At 46.4% G+C, this 22,025-nt stretch overlaps 1 protein-coding gene across 1 annotated transcript in view; it reads left to right on the forward strand.

The window, feature by feature from the left end:
• Positions 1 to 11,660: 11,660 nt before the first annotated feature.
• Positions 11,661 to 22,025, forward strand: part of sdk2a (sidekick cell adhesion molecule 2a) — a 174,216-nt gene continuing 163,851 nt past the window's right edge. The window contains exon 1 of the mRNA XM_066642524.1: positions 11,661 to 11,917. Coding sequence (XP_066498621.1) covers positions 11,833 to 11,917 — 85 coding nt within the window. The 5' untranslated portion in view covers positions 11,661 to 11,832. The remainder of the gene's footprint in view (positions 11,918 to 22,025) is intronic.

Below are 22,025 nucleotides of genomic sequence, written 5' to 3' on the forward strand. Positions count from 1 at the left end.
CTAAACCTCTCCATTCAGCAACACTACCATCAATGAGCTCTATGGCATTGTCCATTGCTTTTCTATTTTTGAGATCAATTAAAGCTGGCCTGAATACCGATATTCCAAGATATGTCAGTTATATTTATGTAAATTCCTTTATGTAGTAAAAATAAATAAAGGGTAGGAATATCCACACTGGAGGGGGCACCAGTGCTTCACAGGGCAACACACACTCAGAGCTACGGACACTTTTGAGCCACCAATCCACCTTCCAACCTGTGTTTTTGGACTGTGGGAGGAAACCCACGCAGACACAGGGAGAACACACCACAGTCCTCACAGACAGTCACCCAGAGGAAACCCACGTAGACACAGGGAGAACACACCACACTCCACACAGACAGTCACCCAGAGGAAACCCACACAGACACAGGGAGAACACACCACACTCCTCACAGACAATCACCTGGAGGAAACCCACACAGACACAGGGAGAACACACCACACTCCTCACAGATAGTCACCCAGAGGAAACCCACACAGACACAGGGAGAACACACCACACTCCCCACAGACAGTCACCCGGAGGAAACCCACGCAGACACAGGGAGAACACACCACACTCCTCACAGACAGTCAGCTGGAGGAAACCCACGCAGACACAGGGAGAACACACCACACTCTTCACAGACAGTCAGCTGGAGGAAACCCACGCAGACACAGGGAGAACACACCACACTCCTCACAGACAGTCACCCGGAGCAGGACCCGAACCCACAACCTCCAGGTCCCAGAAGCTGCGTGGCTGCGTGTGCCATATCACAGATTTAAAGTTATATTTGGATTTTGGACCATTTTCAATAGTTCAGGCTTATTTACACAAAACATACACTGAAACCAAATATGGCATTAACTTAACCATAGATGTGACATTAGGTCATTAAAGTCATTCATTTTCTGTGACAACTTCTTCCTATCCAGGGCCACTCAGTTGCAAGGTGACGCAACGTGTGGTGTCATTGCCAAACAGCTCCAGGGTCCTCGGGTTGTGGGTTAAATCCTTGCTTTGGGTGACGGTCTGTTTCCTCCAGGCGCTCCGGTTTCCTCCCACAGTCCAAAAACACATTGGTCAGTGGACTGGCGATTCAAATGTGTTCATAGTTTCACACATAGTTTAGTGTGTGGGGGAATGTGAGATGACTTGTGATGGACTGGTACCATGTCCATGGTGTGTTTCTGCCTTGATTCCTGCAATATTTCTGGCTGGGCACTGGGCAGCAACCCTGAACAAGATAAAAAGTAGATAGAGTAAATAAAAGAATCAAGTCACTAACTCAGGTTAACCTTCACTTCTTAGTTCCGTAGCCTGACCTGTATTATTTGGAAGACTAAAGCGAAATAAATATTAAAGCCATTAAAATTGTGAACAATGTTTTACACAAAGAGAAACATTCATTTGTTCGTTGAAGGACATTCGGCTTTATCTGGCTCAGGTTCATGTTTGTGTATGAAGGTTTATTCACCCACACCAGGATTTAAACGTGGAGCACTATTTTAGATATGGAATGGAAACTTTTCGCTCATTAAACTGCTTTAACTCTCAATATTACAAATCTATGCAAAGAGTTTTACATTGTCAGTATCATTACTATTGTCCAGGTAAACAGACGTCCAGTCTTATTTTCTAGCATTCAGGCTAATTGCGTTTAAGATTCATTTATGCGTCTAGTATTTTCTCCAAGTCAAAACCTGGAATGTTTTAATCAGACAAATGATGGAACGTTCATTCATTCATTATCTGTAACCGCGTATCCAGTTTAGGGTCGCAGTGGGTCCAGAGCCTACCTGGAATCATTGGGGACAGGGTAGGAATATTCACACTGGAGGGGGCGCCACTGCTTCACAGGGCAACACACACACTCACTCACAGCTACGGACACTTTTGAGCCACCAATCCACCTTCCAACACCTTTTTGGATTGTGGGAGGAAACCCACGCAGACACAGGGAGAACACACCACACTCCTCACAGACAGTCACCTGGAGGAAACCCACGCGGACACAGGGAGAACACACCACACTCCTCACAGACAGTCACCTGGAGGAAACCCACGCGGACACAGAGAAAACACAACACACTCCTTACAGTCACCTTGAGGAAACGCACGTGGACAAAGAGAGAACACAACACACTCCTCACAGACAGTCACCCGGAGGAAACCCACGCAGACACAGGGAGAACACACCACACTCCTCACAGACAGTCACCCGGAGGAAACCCACGCAGACACAGGGAGAACACACCACACTCCTCACAGACAGTCACCCGGAGGAAACCCACGCAGACACAGGGAGAACACACCACACAGTCACCCGGAGCGAGACTTGAACACACAACCTCCAGGACCCTGCAGCTGTGTGACTGCGATACTTCCTGCTGCACCACATCACAGATTTAAAGCCTGTAAAATTCAGGCTATGCAGGCCAGCCCCATGTTTAATTTTGATCCTCCAGACAGAGCTTGCTTAGACCTTGCCAGAGTGTCCTGAAATGATTCCCTGCTTCACCGCTGTGCTGAATAAGACCCACAATGTTCAGTGACTGAATGTCAGACAAACCTGTCATAACAAACATCTTATCTTCAATTTTTATTTTGTTCTTTCATTCTCAGTCTGGCGCCAAATTGGCCTCGTTCCTGTTGTGGCTGCTAATCTGGGCTGTGGAGTCTTCTTGAGGCAGGCTGGAGCACGCCATCTTTTTTTTTTTTCTTTGGTCTCTGGCAGGCTTTTGTGGTCAGTGGAGCACCAGTGTGTGTTTGGAAAGGCACTGAGATTGCAGTGTCTCAGTCCATGCACTTTTGATTGAGTGTGCAAGGTCCACAAATGAAACCAGTCTCCCTTTCATTCAGAATTATTCCTTCTATTCCACCTGCGCTGAATGGAATTGTGTGGACGCTTCCCTTCTTGAGGGTGTTTTGGGGGGTATTAATAGGGAATTTGTCTCCATTTGCTGCAGTAAACATATGTACACAGGATCATGGAACACCTTTGAGAGGATTTGATGGCAGTCAACCACAAACCCTTGGGGATTCCAGGCACAGTATGTGGGGTGATTAGTTCTGAATCAGAAAACCCACTCCATCTCGTCTCATCCCAAAGGTTCTGAACGCTGCTCCACAATCTTGTGCACTTGTTTCCTAAAGTGGGGTGCAGGATGTAGCCAAGGATGGGTCTGGTTCAACCAAACTGGACCAAGGCCACCGCCAGACAAATAAATCTGCAAACCCAATTTTGCCAAAACCCAACCAACAGTCAATTTCTTGTGGTTTACCAAAGGGGGCACTGCAGAAAGGGTTGGGGAGCTATTGCTTTAGTAAATGCCAAGCTATTGCTTTACTGTTCAATGCAAAGTGCCAGCTGGTGCAGTATAAATCCCCTCGCTTTCTACCCCCTCAGCCAGCACATGCTGGTTTTAGGTTCACGTGCAGCTGCTTTAGAGCATCCCGTTTATTTGTTGATATTTTTTAATCAATTAAACAAGCCACAAAGGGTGCACATTGTTTATGGAGAACATTGCTGCACACAGATACGCTCATTAACTTTCCTGCAAGGTTTGTTTCACGGACTCTCCTGAAATTTTCTCCACCTTCCACAGTTGTTTATTGGACTTCTCTGAGTCTTTCCATTTCAGTGCTTTCACTGTGGTGCTCTTTTGAAGCCTGGTTGTATGACAATATTCTAAGGAGGCCTACTAGATGATGCCACTGAATTCCTAACAAGCTGCTGTTTCTTGATGTCTCCATGTTGTCTTACTCGTGTAATTGCAGTAACACTGGATCTTGGCTTTCTCTTTAATGCTGACTACGGCTATCTCAAATCATTTCGTCATGCAGCGCAGCAAATTGAAATGTTCTGCTAGCCTGTGCACATCAGTAATGAAAGTCTCTACCCTTTCACCCACTTCCTGGCAGGATTTGTTAAACGTAAATAACCTTATAAGAATGGCCGTAACACATCCTCGTCTGCCTACTTTTTTGATCTTTTGGGGCTGGAAAAGTGAGGATATTGTCAGCTTTGTCCACTACCTCAGTATCCTTCCCACGGTCCTTCTGAACACAGACACACCCAAATTCTCTCAGCCTCCTCTTTGGCCTTGAGTTGGGCTGCTATTCACTGGCAGAAATGTAAAATGCTTGAGTAGAAGTAGAAGGTGAGCTTCAGCAGAAAGTTAAGCACAGACCATATCTCCGATGCACCTCTGTTTACTTCCTCTGTCAATGGTAAAATTGAAAGGCCAGCATTTCACTATAGTCAGCCTTCAGAAGTGAAAAAGCAATCTCAAGTGATCTTCAAAAGTCAGTGTAAAGCTATGACAGTTCACATTAGTCATATGATCTGAGAGGGAAGTAGGACTGTAGAATAAAGGTTACCCTTGTGTCCTGTTAGACTTCTGTTAGAATTCTTCTTCCTGACGCAACCCTCCCTGTTTATCCAGGCTTTAGGATGGGCACTGCAAGGCTATGCATTCCATTGGTTAGGTACACACACTCACACATATGGACGATCTTCTGAGTCACCAGTCCGAGGGAGGAAACCCACACAGACACAGGGAGAACACACCACGCTCCTCACAGACAGTCACCCGGAGGAAACCCACGCGGACACAGGGAGAACACACCACACTCCTCACAGACAGTCACCCGGAGGAAACCCACACAGACACAGGGAGAACACACCACACTCCTCACAGACAGTCACCTTGAGGAAACCCACGCAGACACAGGGAGAACACACCACACTCCACACAGACAGTCACCTTGAGGAAACCCACACAGACACAGGGAGAACACACCACACTCCACACAGACAGTCACCTTGAGGAAACCCACGCAGACACAGAGAGAACACACCACACTCCACACAGACAGTCACCCGGAGGAAACCCACGCAGACACAGGGAGAACACACCACACTCCTCACAGACAGTCACCTGGAGGAAACCCACGCAGACACAGAGAGAACACACCACACTCCTCACAGAGGAGTCACCCAGAGCAGGACTTGAACCCACAACCTCCAGGTCCCTGGGCCTGTGTGACTGCAACACTACCTGCTGCACCACTCTGCCTCCCAACAACACAATTAATTATACCATGCTAATTACAAGACTGCATTTTTGTTTTCTCATAATCTTAAATCAATGTCTAGTGACATTTGCCTGGCTCTAGAACGTCTTGTAGTCTTTTAAGATCTGCAGAACCAAAACATTTTCACCTACTGTACTGTCTTTGTAAGACTGCATGTAAGATGTTGGAACATTTCTGTGAGGATTTTATGGTGTTCAGCAAAAAGAGCATTACTGAGGTCAGGCATGATATTGGATGATTAGTTCTGGTTCAGAAACACTACTCTTGCCCAAAGGTACTCTCAGTGGATCTTTTCCAAGCACCAGTGCAAGGAATTTTAATACCCCTCTAGCCAACGTTTGTCATTTAACATGGTGACTATAGGCTCATATTCTGCTCTCCAGAGGTTCCAATTTTTCAGGTCAGTGCTTTTATATGGATGTTAATGCAAGCTGCACATCTACAATTGAACATGAAATGTCCAAGATGAGTACTCCTTAAACTGATTTCGCTATTCACGAGGGGTTTATGAGGTTTTGTTCTGTGATGGTGTGTGAGGTAATCCAGAGACCGATATAGAACAGTCACACTGGTCAGCTCACACTGCCGCAGCTGAATTTATTCTGTGGTAAAAAAAAAACCCTTTCCCCTCAGTGTTTATTTAAACTAATGCAGAGAGTTATTTCAGGCTCTTCACCGGCTGCTTTTATTCTTGAGGCGTGCTAATGAAGGCGTCAGGCAAGTCCTAAAGCAGACACCAAGGAGGAGGCACAAAACACCCCCGCCTTTTTCCCCATAATTTACTTTTCCTCTGGAGTGGATTTACATTCTTCATTAAATGAATATTTCTCCTGTTTTTATTCAGTGCCTAAACAAACATCCAGAGCTGTTCCATTACGTCGCAAGCCACTGCATTTTGATCGCCTGAACGTAATGGAAAGGAGACGTTGAGAGATTGGTATGTAGCATGTAGGGGAGAGATTGTATTACGGGCTGATTTGTATTCATTTGGGTTCGGTGGCTAATAAAAGGTAAGGTGGAGAGGTATCTGTGGGCCGATTGTCATTTCTGAAACATTACGGAATGAAGAGCTGTCTCATGGCAAAACCCTTTGGGTGCGATATCTCTGCGATGGACTGAGCGGCCTATGAAATGTGAAACAAGGAGCCCTGCCTTAAATAGACTACCGATAAAATGTGACACTCGTGTCTGCTCTGGTAATAAGCGAACCCAATTGAATCAGCACAAAATGTCATATCATAGGGGCCTCCAATCAGGAAGTGCATGAACAGAGCTAGTGCTGCGGCCGTTCCATCTGTTGCAGCATGGAGTAACAAAAAAAACACAACAACAACAACAACAACAACAAAAACCTGTCAGAAGCAGGGCTTTGACAACGATAAATAATGAGTACTGTCAACATACCACCCGGCTCAACACTATACAGCACATAAGCCCACGTTATAATGAGGCGTACCAGCATCCCACAGCTGTAAACAACGGTCCCATTGAGAGAGCACTGAGTTTAAGCCAGTCATTAGGCTTCTCCTCAGTGTCCCCCGTCGGCTCAACACAGCGTGCACCTTCGTCAACGGCCGTTAGCCACCTCTCCCTGCTACGCTGGTCAAACCGCCGTGAATTCCACATGATTTTCTCTGTTCTTTAACGGTGTTCCACGTGATGCCGTGTGTGGGAAATTGCCTCCTCTTGTTGTGAAGCTAATATAGGCCTAGGACACTCAAAGAACATTTAAATATAATCACTAAAAAATAATAAAATGTTGCTTTTTTCCCCGACATGCCCCAGTGATTAACTACGGATTAATAAATTGCCCTTGAAAGAATGCGACTGTAAATACAGGCTTTTTCACTGCAGTTGTGTCTAAGAGTGTTATTAAGATCAGCCCAATTTTGCCCTCCTCATGCCAAAAGCAGCAGATGTCTGATGCTTGGTGTTTGATATTTCTTTAGTAGTAGGCTATTACAGCGAACGAGTAATGGACACTCATGTTGATTATACACCAGCTCTTCGTGCCTTTTTCTTCCTACCGTATATTGCTCGTCTTATTTATACTCGATGCCGTTATTAAATTGCTTCTCCTTAATTAATGTCTTCATTGTTTTGAATGTTTCTTTTAATTTGTTTACTCTCTGAGTCTGTTTACCACCTCACATCATAGTACCGACACCACATTTTCACTTATTAGTTTTACAGTCAAAACAGCCACTTTTCAGCATCTGAAAACAACGCAGAAACGTTTATTTAACACTAAATCAGCCCTCCTTCACAACCTTCATTATGTTTTTCCAGGTGACTCGCTCGCAGTTTTCCACAGACCTCTGCAGGGATGTTTTTTTTTTAAAAGCCTTCCGCATAATCCGTGTAACCCCCAACACTTTCAGTGATGCTGAGGTCTGTGCTCAGGGGACCCACAGCTACACAGCCTTAGACTCAAAGGGTTGGATTGTTTTCTCACAGTAAAGAGAAACACCTATGGATATTTTTCAGATGGGGAGCTTGATGTTCTGTTTGAGATCTTATCTGGGGAAACAAAAGTGTCTTATCTATGGCAGGGGTCACCAGAAGCGAATGAATAAAGGCTGATTAACATATTAACTGAGCGGGATCGGGTGGTGTTATGCCTGACTGAAATGGAAACCTGAAAACCTGCTGAGCCGCTGACTCCTGGTGTAGAGCACCGAGTTTCTTGCGGCTCTTTAGCTCGATAAACCTAGACAAACATAACCCCCCACAGCTGAGTCAGGACGGAGAAAAGAATGTTTCAGAACACTCAGTGGATATCGACACAGTTATTGATGGCAAATGTACAGCACAACGTCAGCTGTGGTTACTGTGTGAATGAGGAGAACCTCAGCCTTGGAGCTCCAGTGCAACAGTGAAGAAGCAACCTGACACTGAACAAGCTCTCGGCTGATTGTGAAAAATGGTGTAAAAATGGTGTAAACTGTTTTTCTTTCTGTAAAACCACTGCTTTAACGCTTTTCTGTCAACTTTGCTACTAGGCATATGATATTTTTTTCCATTGTACCTGACTGTCTCACACAGCGGAAGAAGGTAAGGTAAAGACAGATGCAGTTTGCCCCCGCAGTTTGCCCCTGCATGTGATTAGGCTCAACCCGAGGAGACAGGTGGGCCGTTTAGCTCTCACACACACCACCAGCTCATTACGAGACAGGCAGCCTCCTTCCTTGAGGGTGGAAAGCAGGGCATTGACATTAAGCTGTGGGTTAGAAGCAGTAGGTCTGCCTCCAACAGGCCTCATCTACCTTCAAATCACGCCCTGCCTGTTTTACCTGGAGGATCAAGGGCCCTGTCACAGCTACTTTTTTTCTTCTTCTTCTTCTTCTTCTTCTTCTTCTGCTGGAGCGCTTTCATTGGTTCTGTCTTCTTCCCCCACACAAGCAGATGTTAGCGTGTGTCAGTGGGGGGTGGAATAAATAGTTTGTTTACGGTGATCCTGCTTACTCAAAGTGATGAAGACTTTGGTGGATGTCCTCAATGTCAGAAGCCTACGTTGACACCCTTCACAGCTCCTGTAGAATCGCAGCTGCGTACCAAAACGCCGTGGATGCTGCGCATGATTGATGTCGCTGTGATGATGATGAACACAGGCGTAATTTCCAGGGGAGGACGGTTTTACAACCTACCCAATAATTATAATGCAGCCATATAACCCGTCCAGTAATTAGTTTAGATGATAATTACGCTGCAATAAAACATGGCAAAATATTGGTTTTGCTGATATGCTAATAAATGTATCCTGCTGATAAAACAAATATTGATTCAGATATTATAGTAGCCTTCTCCACCTGGTGCCTTCTAGGTTGAGAGTCTCATGAACGTATTAATATCTGTAACATATCACAGTCACATCTGACAGAAATAGCCCACATTTGCACTTGGTTAATGAGGGTTATTTTACCACTTATAATCACTCAACTGTGAGGAGCTTGGTGTGTTCTCTCTGTGTCTCTGGTTTCCTCCCACGGTCCAAAAACACACGCTGCTAGTGTCCAAAGCTGGACTGGTGCAACGAATGAATTAATGAATGAACAGATTACCACTTGGGGATTATATATAAGGTGAAAAAAATAAGTCAATTCATTCATTCATTCATTGTCTGTAACCTTTATCCAGGCAAGAATACACCCTGGAGGGGGCGCCAGTCCTTCACAGGGCAACACAGACACACACACATTCACTCACACCTACGGACACTTTTGAGTCACCAATCCACCTACCAACGTGTGTTTTTGGACTGTGGGAGGAAACCGGAGCACCCGAAGGAGACCCACGCAGACACAGGGAGAACACACCACACTCCTCACAGACGGTCACCTGGAGGAAACCCACGCAGACACAGGGAGAACACACCACACTCCTCACAGACGGTCACCCGGAGGAAACCCACGCAGACACAGGGAGAACACACCACACACCTCACAGACAGTCACCCGGAGGAAACCCACGCAGACACAGGGAGAACACAAAAAATAAGTTTTATTTACTTATTTGTTCTATTTCAAGTTGTTCTGTTCTTGAGGATAATCTTGGATCTGAAAGTAAACGTGAGTTTTTTGTGAGTGTGTGTCACCCTATGAAGGAATGGCGCCCCCTCCAGGGTGTGACCCCGCCTTGCACCCAGTGATTCCAGGTAGGCTCCGGACCCACCGCGACCCTGAACTGGATAAGGGTTACAGATAATGAATGAATGATTGAATAATATCATTTATGACAATGCTAATATGTTTTTTCCACATCAACCCAACCACCCACACCTGAGTGAAATCTTTTTCTAGTCCCTTCCTTATACTGTTTCATACAAAAATATGTCACATTAAGAGTGAAAATACAATAAAAGAACTGCTGAAACACTTGAAAATTCTGAGCTATGCAATAAAAAATCAATTCGCCTGGTGAGAGTGGAATAAGCCTCTAAATGCTGTAAAGATTCTGGACCAGTTCAAGGTTTGAAGCATTCATTCAAACCAGGAACCATAGGCAGCTTTAATTGTAAGAGAGTGACCCCTCCGATTACACATGAAGGTAACGACCCTCGCTGCTTTGTTTCATCTTCATGGCGTGCCTCTCTCTCGGTTGTGTTCTCTGAATGTGACCTGCTCCACGGTTGCAGGTATGTGAGTCATGCTCGTGCCCTGGTAATGAGCACCAGTCTCTGGATCTGCTCGGAATTCAAAACCACATTTGCGCCCTCAGGATCAAAGCCTGCGGTCTCAGACAGGCAGCCGGCTTATACTGCCATGGGAAGAATTCAAATCTCTCCGCCCCTCCACTGGCAAATCTGCCTAGCCGCGTTTTAACGTTGCGCCTTTCTCTTTTTTTTTTTTGAGGAAGGGGGTGTGTAGGCATGAGACGGCTTAGGAACCAGTCGAGCCCTCCGGTGCAGTCCTCAGCTCAAGTCTGCTGATTTCACTGTCTGACTTTCGATGATGCTTAAATGTCTTTGATAGCCCTTGAACACAGTCATTACATGGAAAAACAGGACTGCGTTAGACTTCTACGCACAGAAACTGGGCTAAACGAATGAGTACATCTCTCACAAACACTTATCTTGTGTTTATATGAGTGCTGTACATGTTATGTATTAAGGCTATGAAGACCTTATGCAGTGGTTACTTTTTATAGTTTGTCTTCATCAGTCACTTGTGGGACAATATTTACACGTACATATTTCCCAAGGTGCAACAGGTAGTGTTGCTGTCACACACCTCCAGGGTTGTGGGTCTGAGACACACTTCAAATAACTTTCTATGAGGAGTTTAGTGTGTTCCGTGTCTTCAGGATCATCCTCCATGTTCTTTGTTTACAAATGCTGGTAGAGGGGATTGGCCAGGTAAACATGTCCATAAGTGTGATTGTGCTAGTGTGTAATGCCCAGGGTGTATCCCTGCCTTGTGCCCAGTGATTCTGGGTAGGCTCTGGACCCCCAATGACCCTGATATTTCAACCCCACAGCCCAGGATCACAATAAATCACAGTAGGTTTGAATGTCAGTGAATGTCTATTGAAACTACTAGTTTTAAAGGTGTGTATGACCTGACTAATAACCGTTAATGAACTCGTTGTAAACCATTCATAAATGTTTATGAGGGTAGCACAAATGTAAAGTGCTGCCAGATGGGGTAAAACGTCACGACCCTTCAATTTGAGCGTCGAAGCGCTTCTGTCACTCGCCGCAAGGGGGCAACAGCTCACAGCGCAGTTCTCCAGCACGCGCTGCCCGGTATGAGGTAAATACCGGGGGATTACATGCGTTTGAGCCGCGGGCGACGTTGAACAACCCTTACTTTCCCTCAGTTTCAGTGTCATTTCGCCTTTCTCGGTTCTCATTCAACGGCGTAGAGCTCGTCGTTCGGTTCCGAAGCTCGCATGCGCGCCGCCGCGGGAGGCGTATCTCCAGCAGCAGCCCGCTTTAATTGACTTGAGGAAAGTGAAGCGCGCGCAGCTCTCCTCTCCGAGCGGCTCAACTTTCGCCTCGACTCGGGCGCGCAGAAGAAAAACAGCAAAGATACGGCAAGAAGGCGAAAGGAGAAAACGCCGGACGATGGGCGCCACTGGGGGTAGTTGGTGAACTTGACTCTGATCGTTTTCAAGCGCGCGGACGCATCCCCTTCTCTACGGGAGAGCTGCGAGCGCTCCGCGGGAAAAACGGGCACCGCTCCTCTGGCGCGCGCACCACCACCATGCTCGGGCACATGTTGACGGGGACGGGGGGAGCCGCACTGACGCTGTTGGTTTTTGCCGTTTTGAGCGTCGCTCGTGCTCAAGGTAAGCAACACGGGACTGCGAGACGGTGTGTGTGTTGTGTCTGTGTCGACGGAGCTTGCTCTCCCTTCGCGTCACTCTGGCGCACACGCTGACTGCGTCCGTACGCACGTACGCTACCGATATCCTACACCTTCTGTTTGTAAGGCTCTATGTAGTGTGCTGAAATGCAGTTTTGGACGCAGCCATTCCGGTCCTGGTCCATCAAATAAAACTATAGGTAGGACATTTTGAAACCCCCTTCATCTGTACAAGCTCCAGCGGGAGATTTGAGAACCTTAACAATCTTAAAAAGACGCGGTAAAACGTTACAATAACACGTTTAGGGTACGACACCAATGACACGAACGCGCAGGGACCCCTGGAAGGATGGGGCACATCATTAGGACACCCCTCTGGCTCGTGCCATTTCTCTTTTGTCGTACAAAACGTATTGTAACGTGGACAATACTCTGGAGACTTGGAGTGGACCTCTCACGCGCAGTCAGTTGTAGAGTAACATCCTCATCATCATCATCACCATCATCTGTTGGCTGTGGTTGCTCTACATCCACGCAGTTGGATAAGTTCAAACAGAGATGGGGCTGACCTCACGCTTAGGCAAGAGCACAAACAGACAAACAAGTAAATAAATTAGCAGTGAAGGTTGCTAAATAAACAAATAAATAGCTCAGAGCCTCTGGGAAGCATCCTGAATCTTATGCTACATGCACAAACAGGTACCACTTCATAATACGACTACCTCGGTGGTGGATTTATGCTTGATTCACGGATTAATTAGGTCTTAAAGCTCAAGGAACCATTAATTAACAGCCATAACACATAAGTCAGAAGAGTAATCAGCAAGGTGGAGGTTCCCCATTCATATTTGAATGCGATCCCACTTTTTTAGACAGCAACAGGTCAACTGTTGCCTTTTTAAATGGTGTGCTGTACGCTACACGCCTTATAAGAAGTGAATCCAGCTACTGTATCCATGCATAGGTTGTGTAATCGCCATAGAAAATGCATCTAAAAGGGGCACTCTGGTGCAGCTGTACATGAGCTCAAGGTCACAGTGCTTAAGCATCAGCTATAGGAGCCATTCACTAGACCCTGGAGCAGTAGAACTGCATTTTCCAGTGTAAGGAACCTATAAATCTATCCAACATCAGTCCTTGATCAGTCCTTCTCACAGAAATGTTCTAAAGGCTAGTCCAGTGCCTTCTCAGAGGAACAGAGTCTGTGACTGAATCAACAGGGGTTTTAGCGTCTTGTTATTTAACCTTTAAAAGGAATGTGGGTTGAGTAGGTGTCCACAGATGTTTGGCCATGGTAATGTGGCTTGTTGCTTAAAATGAAAATGAATACCCGATTAACCTTTTTGTGCTGGAGTAAGCAGCAAGGTCCAGGTTTACAGTATGGATTAATGATGGCTCATTGTTTAGAATGAAACACCTGTTATAACTTCTTATTAATAATTACTGAGGACAGCTAATTAACACCCAAACCATTCATCAACCTCGTATAAGAGCGGTTCTGTTGTAAAGTTGCATTGCCAAATGTGTTATATTGATTCTTGATTCTTGGTTTTTCTCCTTATGGCTTGTTGCTCTGAGAGAGAGAGAGAGAGAGAGAGAGAGAGAGAGAGAGAGAGAGAGAGAGAGAGAGAGAGAGAGATAGTGAGAGAGAGAGAGAGAGAGATAGTGAGAGAGAGAGAGCGATAGAGATTGAGAGTGAGAGAGATAGAGAGTGAGAGAGAGAGAGCAAGAGAGATAGGGAGTGAGAGAGAAAGAGAGAGAGAGAGAGAGAGAGAGCGAGAGAGATAGAGAGAGAGAGAGTGAGAGAGAGAGAGAGAGCAAGAGAGATAGAGAGTGAGAGAGAGAGAGAGTGAGAGAGAGAGATAGTGAGAGAGAGAGAGTGAGAGAGAGAGATAGTGAGAGAGAGAGAGAGAGAGAGAGAGAGAGTGAGAGAGAGTGACAGAGAGTGAGAGAGAGAGCGAGGGAGATAGAGAGTGAAAGAGAGAGAAAGAGAGAGAGTGAGAGAGAGAGAGAGAGAGAGAGAGAGAGAGAGAGCGAGAGAGTGAGAGAGAGAGAGAGAGCGAGAGAGAGAGAGAGAGAGAGAGAGAGAGAGCAGTGGTTTGACTTGCCTGGGTTAAGCTGCTGCCCTTTCTTTTTTTTTTTTTTTTTGGATGCCATCTTAAATTGCAGCCTTGGCCCCTTTTACAGCATGCCAAAGCTCTTTCTTTACAGTTCGGTCCGGAGGACATTTGACCTTTTGCCAACGTGTTGCACATTGTCCCTTGTGTGCTTTTCCTGTCCATTAGTTGCTATAAAAAAAAAAAGAATAGTCCTGAGGCAGATGGTTGATATACAGTTCAGCGATCTGTCCCATTCGACCGGCGGGCCTCAAAGTACTGGCCACAGTGATTCATTTACCGTGAAGTGGCTTGGCTCTGGCGTCGTGCTGTTTGATTATCACGATGCCCTAAACGACGAGGTGCTAAAAGCAGCATAATCCTCCAACTTGTTTGGCTTTGTACAAGCCGCGCTACGATCGAAAGTGCCCCCAACCTTATCCAAGAAGCACTCAGGCATCTCTTATTATGCACAGCGCAGTGGTGCAACCGCTTATTAGCATCTCACACCGGAGCAAAGACGAAGCCCAGTGTGGACAGGCCTGGAGACAGTGTTAGTGACCGTTCGAGTAGTTCCTCACATGCTTCACTTTTCCCTCATTGATCCACATTTCCTCCCCTTAGTTTGCTTTCAAAGTCCTTGAGTGGCTTCAAGGGAGCGTAGCCGCTAGTTAAAGTGGTAGTTCGATTGAAAACCAAAAAAAAATCTAATCCACACAGTTTTCTGCTTTTTCTAAGTTGATCTGTTTTTTATTTTTTTTTTTATCCAAAGTCTGCTTCTTTAGTTTTGCACGGAGAGCACAAGCAATGGTTTATACCCCACCAATTAACATCAAGAGAACCGCATATCTAAATCATCACACAATTGCCACAATCCGAGTCTTAATTAGACTTTATATGCTTCAGATAGCGTGAGCTGTTATCAGTAAAAATGAGTAGAACTGTCCTCTTAGCAAACGGGGCATGATTCACTGCTACTGTCTGAAGGATCTTAGACATCCCTTTTAATTAGTGAATTCAGTGTCCCATTGTGGACACAGATCATCAGTCGGGGCGTGCACAGCTCGGTTAATTTTCCTGAAACAGCAGGATAAGCACAGGATGCTCTGGTGAAGCCGCAGCTGTATATGAGCTTGAGATCACCATGCTCAATGCCAAGTGCCAGTCAGAAGGGAATGAAGCACCTCCCTCACAAACACTGGGCTGTGGAGCAGTGTCACTGCATTGTGACTGATAGCAAAAACGTTTAGGTGCCACATAGAAATCTTTTGTTCTTCACGGTTGGGTCCAGAGGTCATTTGACCTTTATATGAGCCTTTTAGGATAAATGAACTAATCCTGCTTAAACAGGCTAGGCTAATTCCAAACAGTGGCATTTGTCACCAGTGCTGCTTTACTCAGTTCTCTCTAAAGCTTCTTGGAACAACTCGTTAAAGATATGTTTAGGTTTACGCCGGTTGTCTTGAACCTACCGACTCAACCCAGTTTGAGGCAAGTGTGTAAAGTGTAAGACAGTTTAAGCGATGCTAACTGGAGGGTATATGCACCTACTGCTTGTTAGGAAGACGGTACATTAGATTATTATTAAAAAACAAAGAAGCATCACCGCGCTGTGGTCTGTAAGTGGCACACGACAGAAGCACTTTTACTGCTGCCCTGCACTGAGAAGTGATTAGTGGGCTCCACCTGAGGCCGCTGGCTGCTATGACACTATGGGGCCAACTCGTGTCTCCTCGCGGAGGGGGGGCAGCACAGCAGGAGCAGAGTCAGAAGCTTGGCTGGATCCTTCTCTGTGGGTGGCATCAGAGCCAAGATGGGCTTAAGAACCTCAAACATTCTCTCTCTCTCTCTCTCTCGCTGTTCCTCATGAGGTTGGTGTGTTTTTTCCTGGGCCCGCTCGCTAATGAGCGTCCGTACCACCGTCGCAGTGGTAGGTAGAGCAGGCTCACTCATCCGTTCAGAGCGCTTCGGAGCCCAGAGTGTTCCGCAAATTAGGGGTGCGCGAAAGCCGTGGAGGTCCCTGGAGAAGCAGAGGTGTCTTGTGCTTGTGTTTTCCTTTCATTTCCTCCTCTGTGTCTCCTACCTTGAGACGAGCGCTCCTCTCCTGCTGCGTTTAACAGTTTGCCGCGTTTTAATTCACGCAGGGATACCTGACAAGAGTCCACACAGGAAGCAGTTCTAACAACGTTGCGTGCATGCCAACCTATTTTATATTCACTTAGACAGCTCTCTGGAAGCAGAAAATGGGGTGGGGGGTGGGAGGAGGGGGGGTGCACCGACGTGATGCCGCTCGCCTCCTGAGAGAGGAATCAGCAAGATGATTCATGTGTTTGCAAAGATCTCTAAGAAAATCTTCCCAGCTTCTTGGTCTAAAATGCCCTAGTGTGTGCACACGCAGGCTTTTGTCTCATCTGGATGGAGACACCAATGTTCCGCTGGTCCGAGAGAGAATTTTCTAGCGGCGCATTTGTTGTGTCGCCTTGACAGCTGTCTGCCATTTCCCAATCTGTAAATCTTGTGATTATATTTGATAATCCATCATGCTTAAAAAAAGGAATTCATTCGAAATACTTAAATCCTTATGTGATTAAAACGGTCTGTTCCGGCATGGAGGCAAGATGCTACACGCTCAAAACAAAACAGATACGCACAAGCACATATGTCGAGGCATCACCATGCTTCCGTTCACGCGTGTAGACAAGGCCCGGCCGTGCGATGCACCAGGATCACCGCCCTGAAAAGTCAGAAACCATCAAAAGCACAGTCAGAGTTTAGAGCCCACAATCCGGCTGTTAACTCGTCCCGGAGCAGCCGTGAAAGCCCCCACCCGGACGAGCAAAAGCTTCTGGTTTTGATGTCCCAGATGGGATGTAATGAGCGGGGAGGGCCGCGGCACTCCGGTTGCCACGCCGCAATTATGCATACACAGACGCGTGCTCGCTCTCTCTTTGCGGCATATTTATCGCCAGGCTACGTGACACTTATTTAATTACACGTCTTGGAGGCTAGGTCTCAGAATGGGAACAGATGTCGTCTCGTGAATTTTTGACAAAACCCATGCGTTTTCCTGCAAGGGCGGCTGGCTGTCTGAGCAGCTTCCCCTCAACTCATCAAGTACAGGACCTGGGTGAAGCCAGTGACAGCTTGGCTCCCGCCACCAGACGCGGCGTCTGTGCTGTGGCTGCGAGGGCTGAAATACATTTGTAGGTCGACTATGCTACTGTGAGGATTCAGGCTTAAAGGGGACATACTATATCCTTTTTTTCCCCAGTCCCCTGGAGTCTACATTAAACGTCATGTCACATGATATGTTAAAAATGCCACAAAAACCAAACAACACAAGTCTGTCCCTGTCTAAACGTCGCTGTTCTGAATGACCCGTTTCAGCACTTGTTTCTTTATATGAGAATGAGCCACAGCTCAGTTCATTGTGCGGGTTCAGGAGTGAGGAGGAAGGAATTGCGGCCATATTTAATCAGCACACTTTTAATTCATTCTCCACACTTGTTGCATTTGTTTTGCTCCATTTAACCTCATCTTTGCGCTCTCACTGGTTCAGTCCTGTGATTGGAGAGACTCGGACGAGGAGGTGGGGCATTTCTACAGTGTCTGCACTCTACATAAGATGCAACACAATATTAGAATGACTAGTTTTATCTCATCTTTTCATACATTGTCAGTTATTTTATGTCAGATTTTGTGGGTTGATATACTCCAGGAGCACGGCACGGTGGCGCGGGAGGTTGTGGGTTCGTTTCCCCCTCTGGGTGACTGTCTGTGAGGAGTGTGGTGTGTTCTCCCTGTATCCGTGTGGGTTTCCTCCGGGTGATTGTCTGTGTGGTGTGTTCTCTCTGTGTCTGTGTGGGTTTCCTCCGGGTGACTGTCTGTGAGGAGTGTGGTGTGTTCTCTCTGTGTCTGTGTGGGTTTCCTCCGGGTGACTGTCTGTGAGGAGTGTGGTGTGTTCTCCCTGTGTCTGCGTGGATTTCCTCCAGGTGACTGACTGTGAGGAGTGTGGTGTGTTCTCCCTGTGTCTGCGTGGGTTTCCTCTGGGTGACTGTCTGTGAGGAGTGTGGTGTGTTCTTTCTGTGTCCGCGTGGGTTTCCTCCGGGTGACTGTCTGTGAGGAGTGTGGTGTGTTCTCTCTGTGTCTGCGTGGGTTTCCTCCGGGTGACTGTCTGTGAGGAGTGTGGTGTGTTCTCCCTGTGTCTGCGTGGGTTTCCTCTGGGTGACTGTCTGTGAGGAGTGTGGTGTGTTCTTTCTGTGTCCGCGTGGGTTTCCTCCAGGTGACTGTCTGTGAGGAGTGTGGTGTGTTCTCCCTGTGTCTGCGTGGGTTTCCTCCGGGTGACTGTCTGTGAGGAGTGTGGTGTGGTCTCTCTGTGTCTGCGTTGGTTTCCTCCGGGTGCTCCGGTTTCCTCCCACAGTCCAAAAACACACGTTGGTAGGTGGATTGGCGACTCAAAAGTGTCCGTAGGTGTGAGTGTGTGAGTGAATGTGTGTGTCTGTGTTGCCCTGTGAAGGACTGGCGCCCCCTCCATGGTGTATGTAGATACTTTATACTTGATACATTGACATGTGTGATAACAAAAGGTGCTAGATTTACATCGGAAGTGTTTGCTTTTTGGTTATTTACCTGTCAAAACATGAAGGTTATATACAAGCTACAAGCCAGCTATATCTGCGCAGTGAGATAACTGTGAAAATGTCACATGAAAGTAATACTAAACTCAGCCACTAAAATTATAACCTACTGCTCCCAGAGAAACTTAACTTATAGCACCAGAATCAAGATAAATCAACTAATTTGGGGCTGTAAAATCATACATCGCAGTGTTGAGTCATGTTAAATCACCGCACAGGACTTTTTTTTTTTACTGCGACAGCCCTAGAAAGAACCTAAATAAACAAAACATAAAACAAACAAACAAAAAACACTGTTTCTAAACAAATACACATAATGGCTCCAACATAGAGACCAGAGAAAACCAGGGAACAGAGCGAGCAGCTAAAATATTGGAGTGTATTCTGTGAACACAGTGGGCAATATGGAGGTCAGAACTTTATTGCGGAAACATCTATATATCGTACAATAATTCAATAATGTAACAAATGCGACATGCCTACAATTATGTTCCCTAATTAATAGTCCTGTATATGTATATTTTCCCATTATCCTGTGGATCCAGGGGCATTCTGGGAAACGTGTATGCATGGCAAAATTAATTGTGCTTAGAACATTTGTGATTTTCAAAAACACTGCGTATTTTTTCCACAAAGGAATCGGCTTAGACTCTAATATTAGTTCCTAATACGGGCTTGACACTTGACGGCAGAGGTGTATCCTGTTTCAAGCCCCTGGAAATGTTTCTACAAATGGATTGCAGTAGAGGGAGTATGGATAGATGAAATGAAATCTTTATATTTATTGTTTGTTTTAGTTTTGGGTGCCATCCCCACACCCTCATCACTAGTAGATGAAGGTAGTAGTCGCTAGCGGAGTCAGGATCAAACCCATACCCTTCCTCTGCTTCTTCCCAAAAATAAAACTCATCCTTGACTCGCCGCTTGGCTCCCTGCTCGACCGTGGTTGCTCTCGCAGCCTGACACTATTTATTCATCCAGCAAGGGCGCCAGGGTTTGGCCGGCAGATTGGAGACACTGCCAGGAAATCGAGCACCCCAGCGACCCCCAGATAGCTCTGGACAGTCTGCCACTCGGACGGAATGTCATCCTCCCTCCTTCATGTTTTGGCACTGATTAATTTGCCAGAGGAGAGATGGTGGCCTGATAGAGGGAGAGCGCGAATGTTGCCCTCATCGCTCTTCGGGAGGCCTTTTTAACCGACTCGCTCGAGCGGCAAAACAGTGTTTGTAGTTCAGAATGAAAGTGTAATCAGATTAGTTCGGACTTCAGGCCTTGGCACGTCGAGGCCCTTGCTCGGTAATTGCCATGAGCTGCAGGGTTATGACTTGTCAGTGCGTGCGTGAGGCCAAAGTGCGCCATGCCCAACGCCGGGGCCATGACTCGCTGCCATGTAAATGTCACCCCCACCGAAGAGATCCGTGCCTTTGCCTCCATGCGAGCACAGCGTCATTATTATACAAGCCATTATTATTTCGCTGCTTAATACTGAAGACAACCGATTCATTACAACAAATTGTTGGTGGTTTGCCAGCAAGGCTTTGTCAAATCTTTCTCAGTTGGTTCACGTCGGTTCAGCGCACTTGATATTCAGTTCATAAAATCCCCTCGTCGGAAGCTGATATCATATGAAATGCTTTTACTGCTTGATGCTATTAAGACAGTGAGAGATATGGGAGTTTTAAAAACTATTCATTTGATTTAACGTGATAAGCCCGTTAGAGGAGAGAGAGAGAGAGGGAGAGAGAGAGTGGGGATAGAGAGAGTGAGAGATAGAGAGAGTGAGAGTGGGGATAGAGAGAGAGAGAGATAGAGAGAGTGAGAGTGGGGATAGAGAGAGAGAGATAGAGAGAGAGAGAGGGGATAGAGAGAGAGAGGGAGAGAGAGAGAGTGGGGATAGAGAGTGAGAGTGGGGATAGAGAGAGAGAGGGGATAGAGAGAGAGAGAGAGAGATATAGAGAGAGTGGGGATAGAGAGAGAGAGAGAGAGAGAAGGATGAGTAAGGAAAAGCAGAAGGAAGGAAGACGGATGGAAAGAGAGCATGCCCCTTAGATTAAATGCTTGATGAGGGAGGTGTCAATAATGAAATTCTTGCCTTTAGAGAAAACCCATTATTTCAGGGCTCATTTAAATCAAAGGGAATCGGCTCCAGTGAGTTTTTCCTTCTCCTTCTCCTTCTCCTTTTGGGTTGTTTACTGACAGGGGAAGGAGAGAGAGCCCTTGGGGTGTAATACGCTTAATAAATGTTCTACATGTGAACTTGCTTACGGGAAAGTCGTGCCAATTTACCCAGGAAACCAAAGAAGCTGTGTTTCGTGCATCGGAGCCAGAAATGTAAATGGATTAAAACAGGGGGCTTGGTGGAGAAGGGTGGTCATGAAGAAAAAGCGCGAGGAGATGGTGGATGTATCTGTATGCGCTGTAGACGAAAGACCTCAGTGCTCCGCAGGTTTCTTTTTGAACAGACCTTGGCCACTGACTCATGCAGAATGGATGTGAAATTATCAAATTCTTTTCACACTGTTGCCCTGGGAAAGGGTGGGGGGGTGTGGGGGGGGGTACGTATAGTGAAATTGTGACAGTGTGTCATGTGCTCGGTGCATACGGTCTCGTTCTGAGCCCCTGGGCTCTTCAGTGTAAACATTTAAAGAACAGAGCGCCTCAGCTCAAGGAAAACTGCAGCAAGAAACAAAGGCCGATACAGCTCCTCTCTCGCCCCCCCCCCTCCTCCTTCTCCTCCTCCTCCTGGGAAATTTGGAGCGTATTCTTGTGTTGCGAATAAAACTGCAAAAACAGAAGCAACTGCAAAAAAAAAAAAAACCTACTGATAGAGGCATTGATAGAGAGATTGGAAAGAGGAAGGGTTGGGGATAGAGGGAGAGAGGGAATGAGGAAAGGAGCAAGCTTACATTCTGCATGTGTTTTTTCTTATATATACCCTTTGCAAGGAAAAAAAACACACTAGGGCGCTGAACCCATTTTTATGTACAAAAGAATGAGTTCAGCCGCCGCAGTTCTTTTCTTCTGAATGCAGCAAGAGACAGACTCAATTCAGGTAGAGCCAATCAGAAGGTGCAGATAATTTTACCAGCCACACGGCCGGAGCCTCATTGTAAAACACGCCGTCTCATATAGCGCAGAGCGGTTCTGCACCGAAGAGCGAGGCGCCTTTCTTCACTGGCCACAGGGTGGACATGGTCATCTGCAAGTGCTACATGCCCAAGCATTGCTTTTATTATTAGCTGCTTCTTTCAAGGGAAATAAACGAAGCAGTGCCCTCTGAGCACACTTAGCATTGGAGAAACTGAAAGGGTCCTATATGCTGTCGACTGGCTACAAGCCCATGTTTCCTGGACCT

The sequence above is a fragment of the Hoplias malabaricus genome, chromosome 13 (assembly GCF_029633855.1).
Source record: "Hoplias malabaricus isolate fHopMal1 chromosome 13, fHopMal1.hap1, whole genome shotgun sequence".
Classification (NCBI taxonomy): Eukaryota; Metazoa; Chordata; class Actinopteri; order Characiformes; family Erythrinidae; genus Hoplias; species Hoplias malabaricus.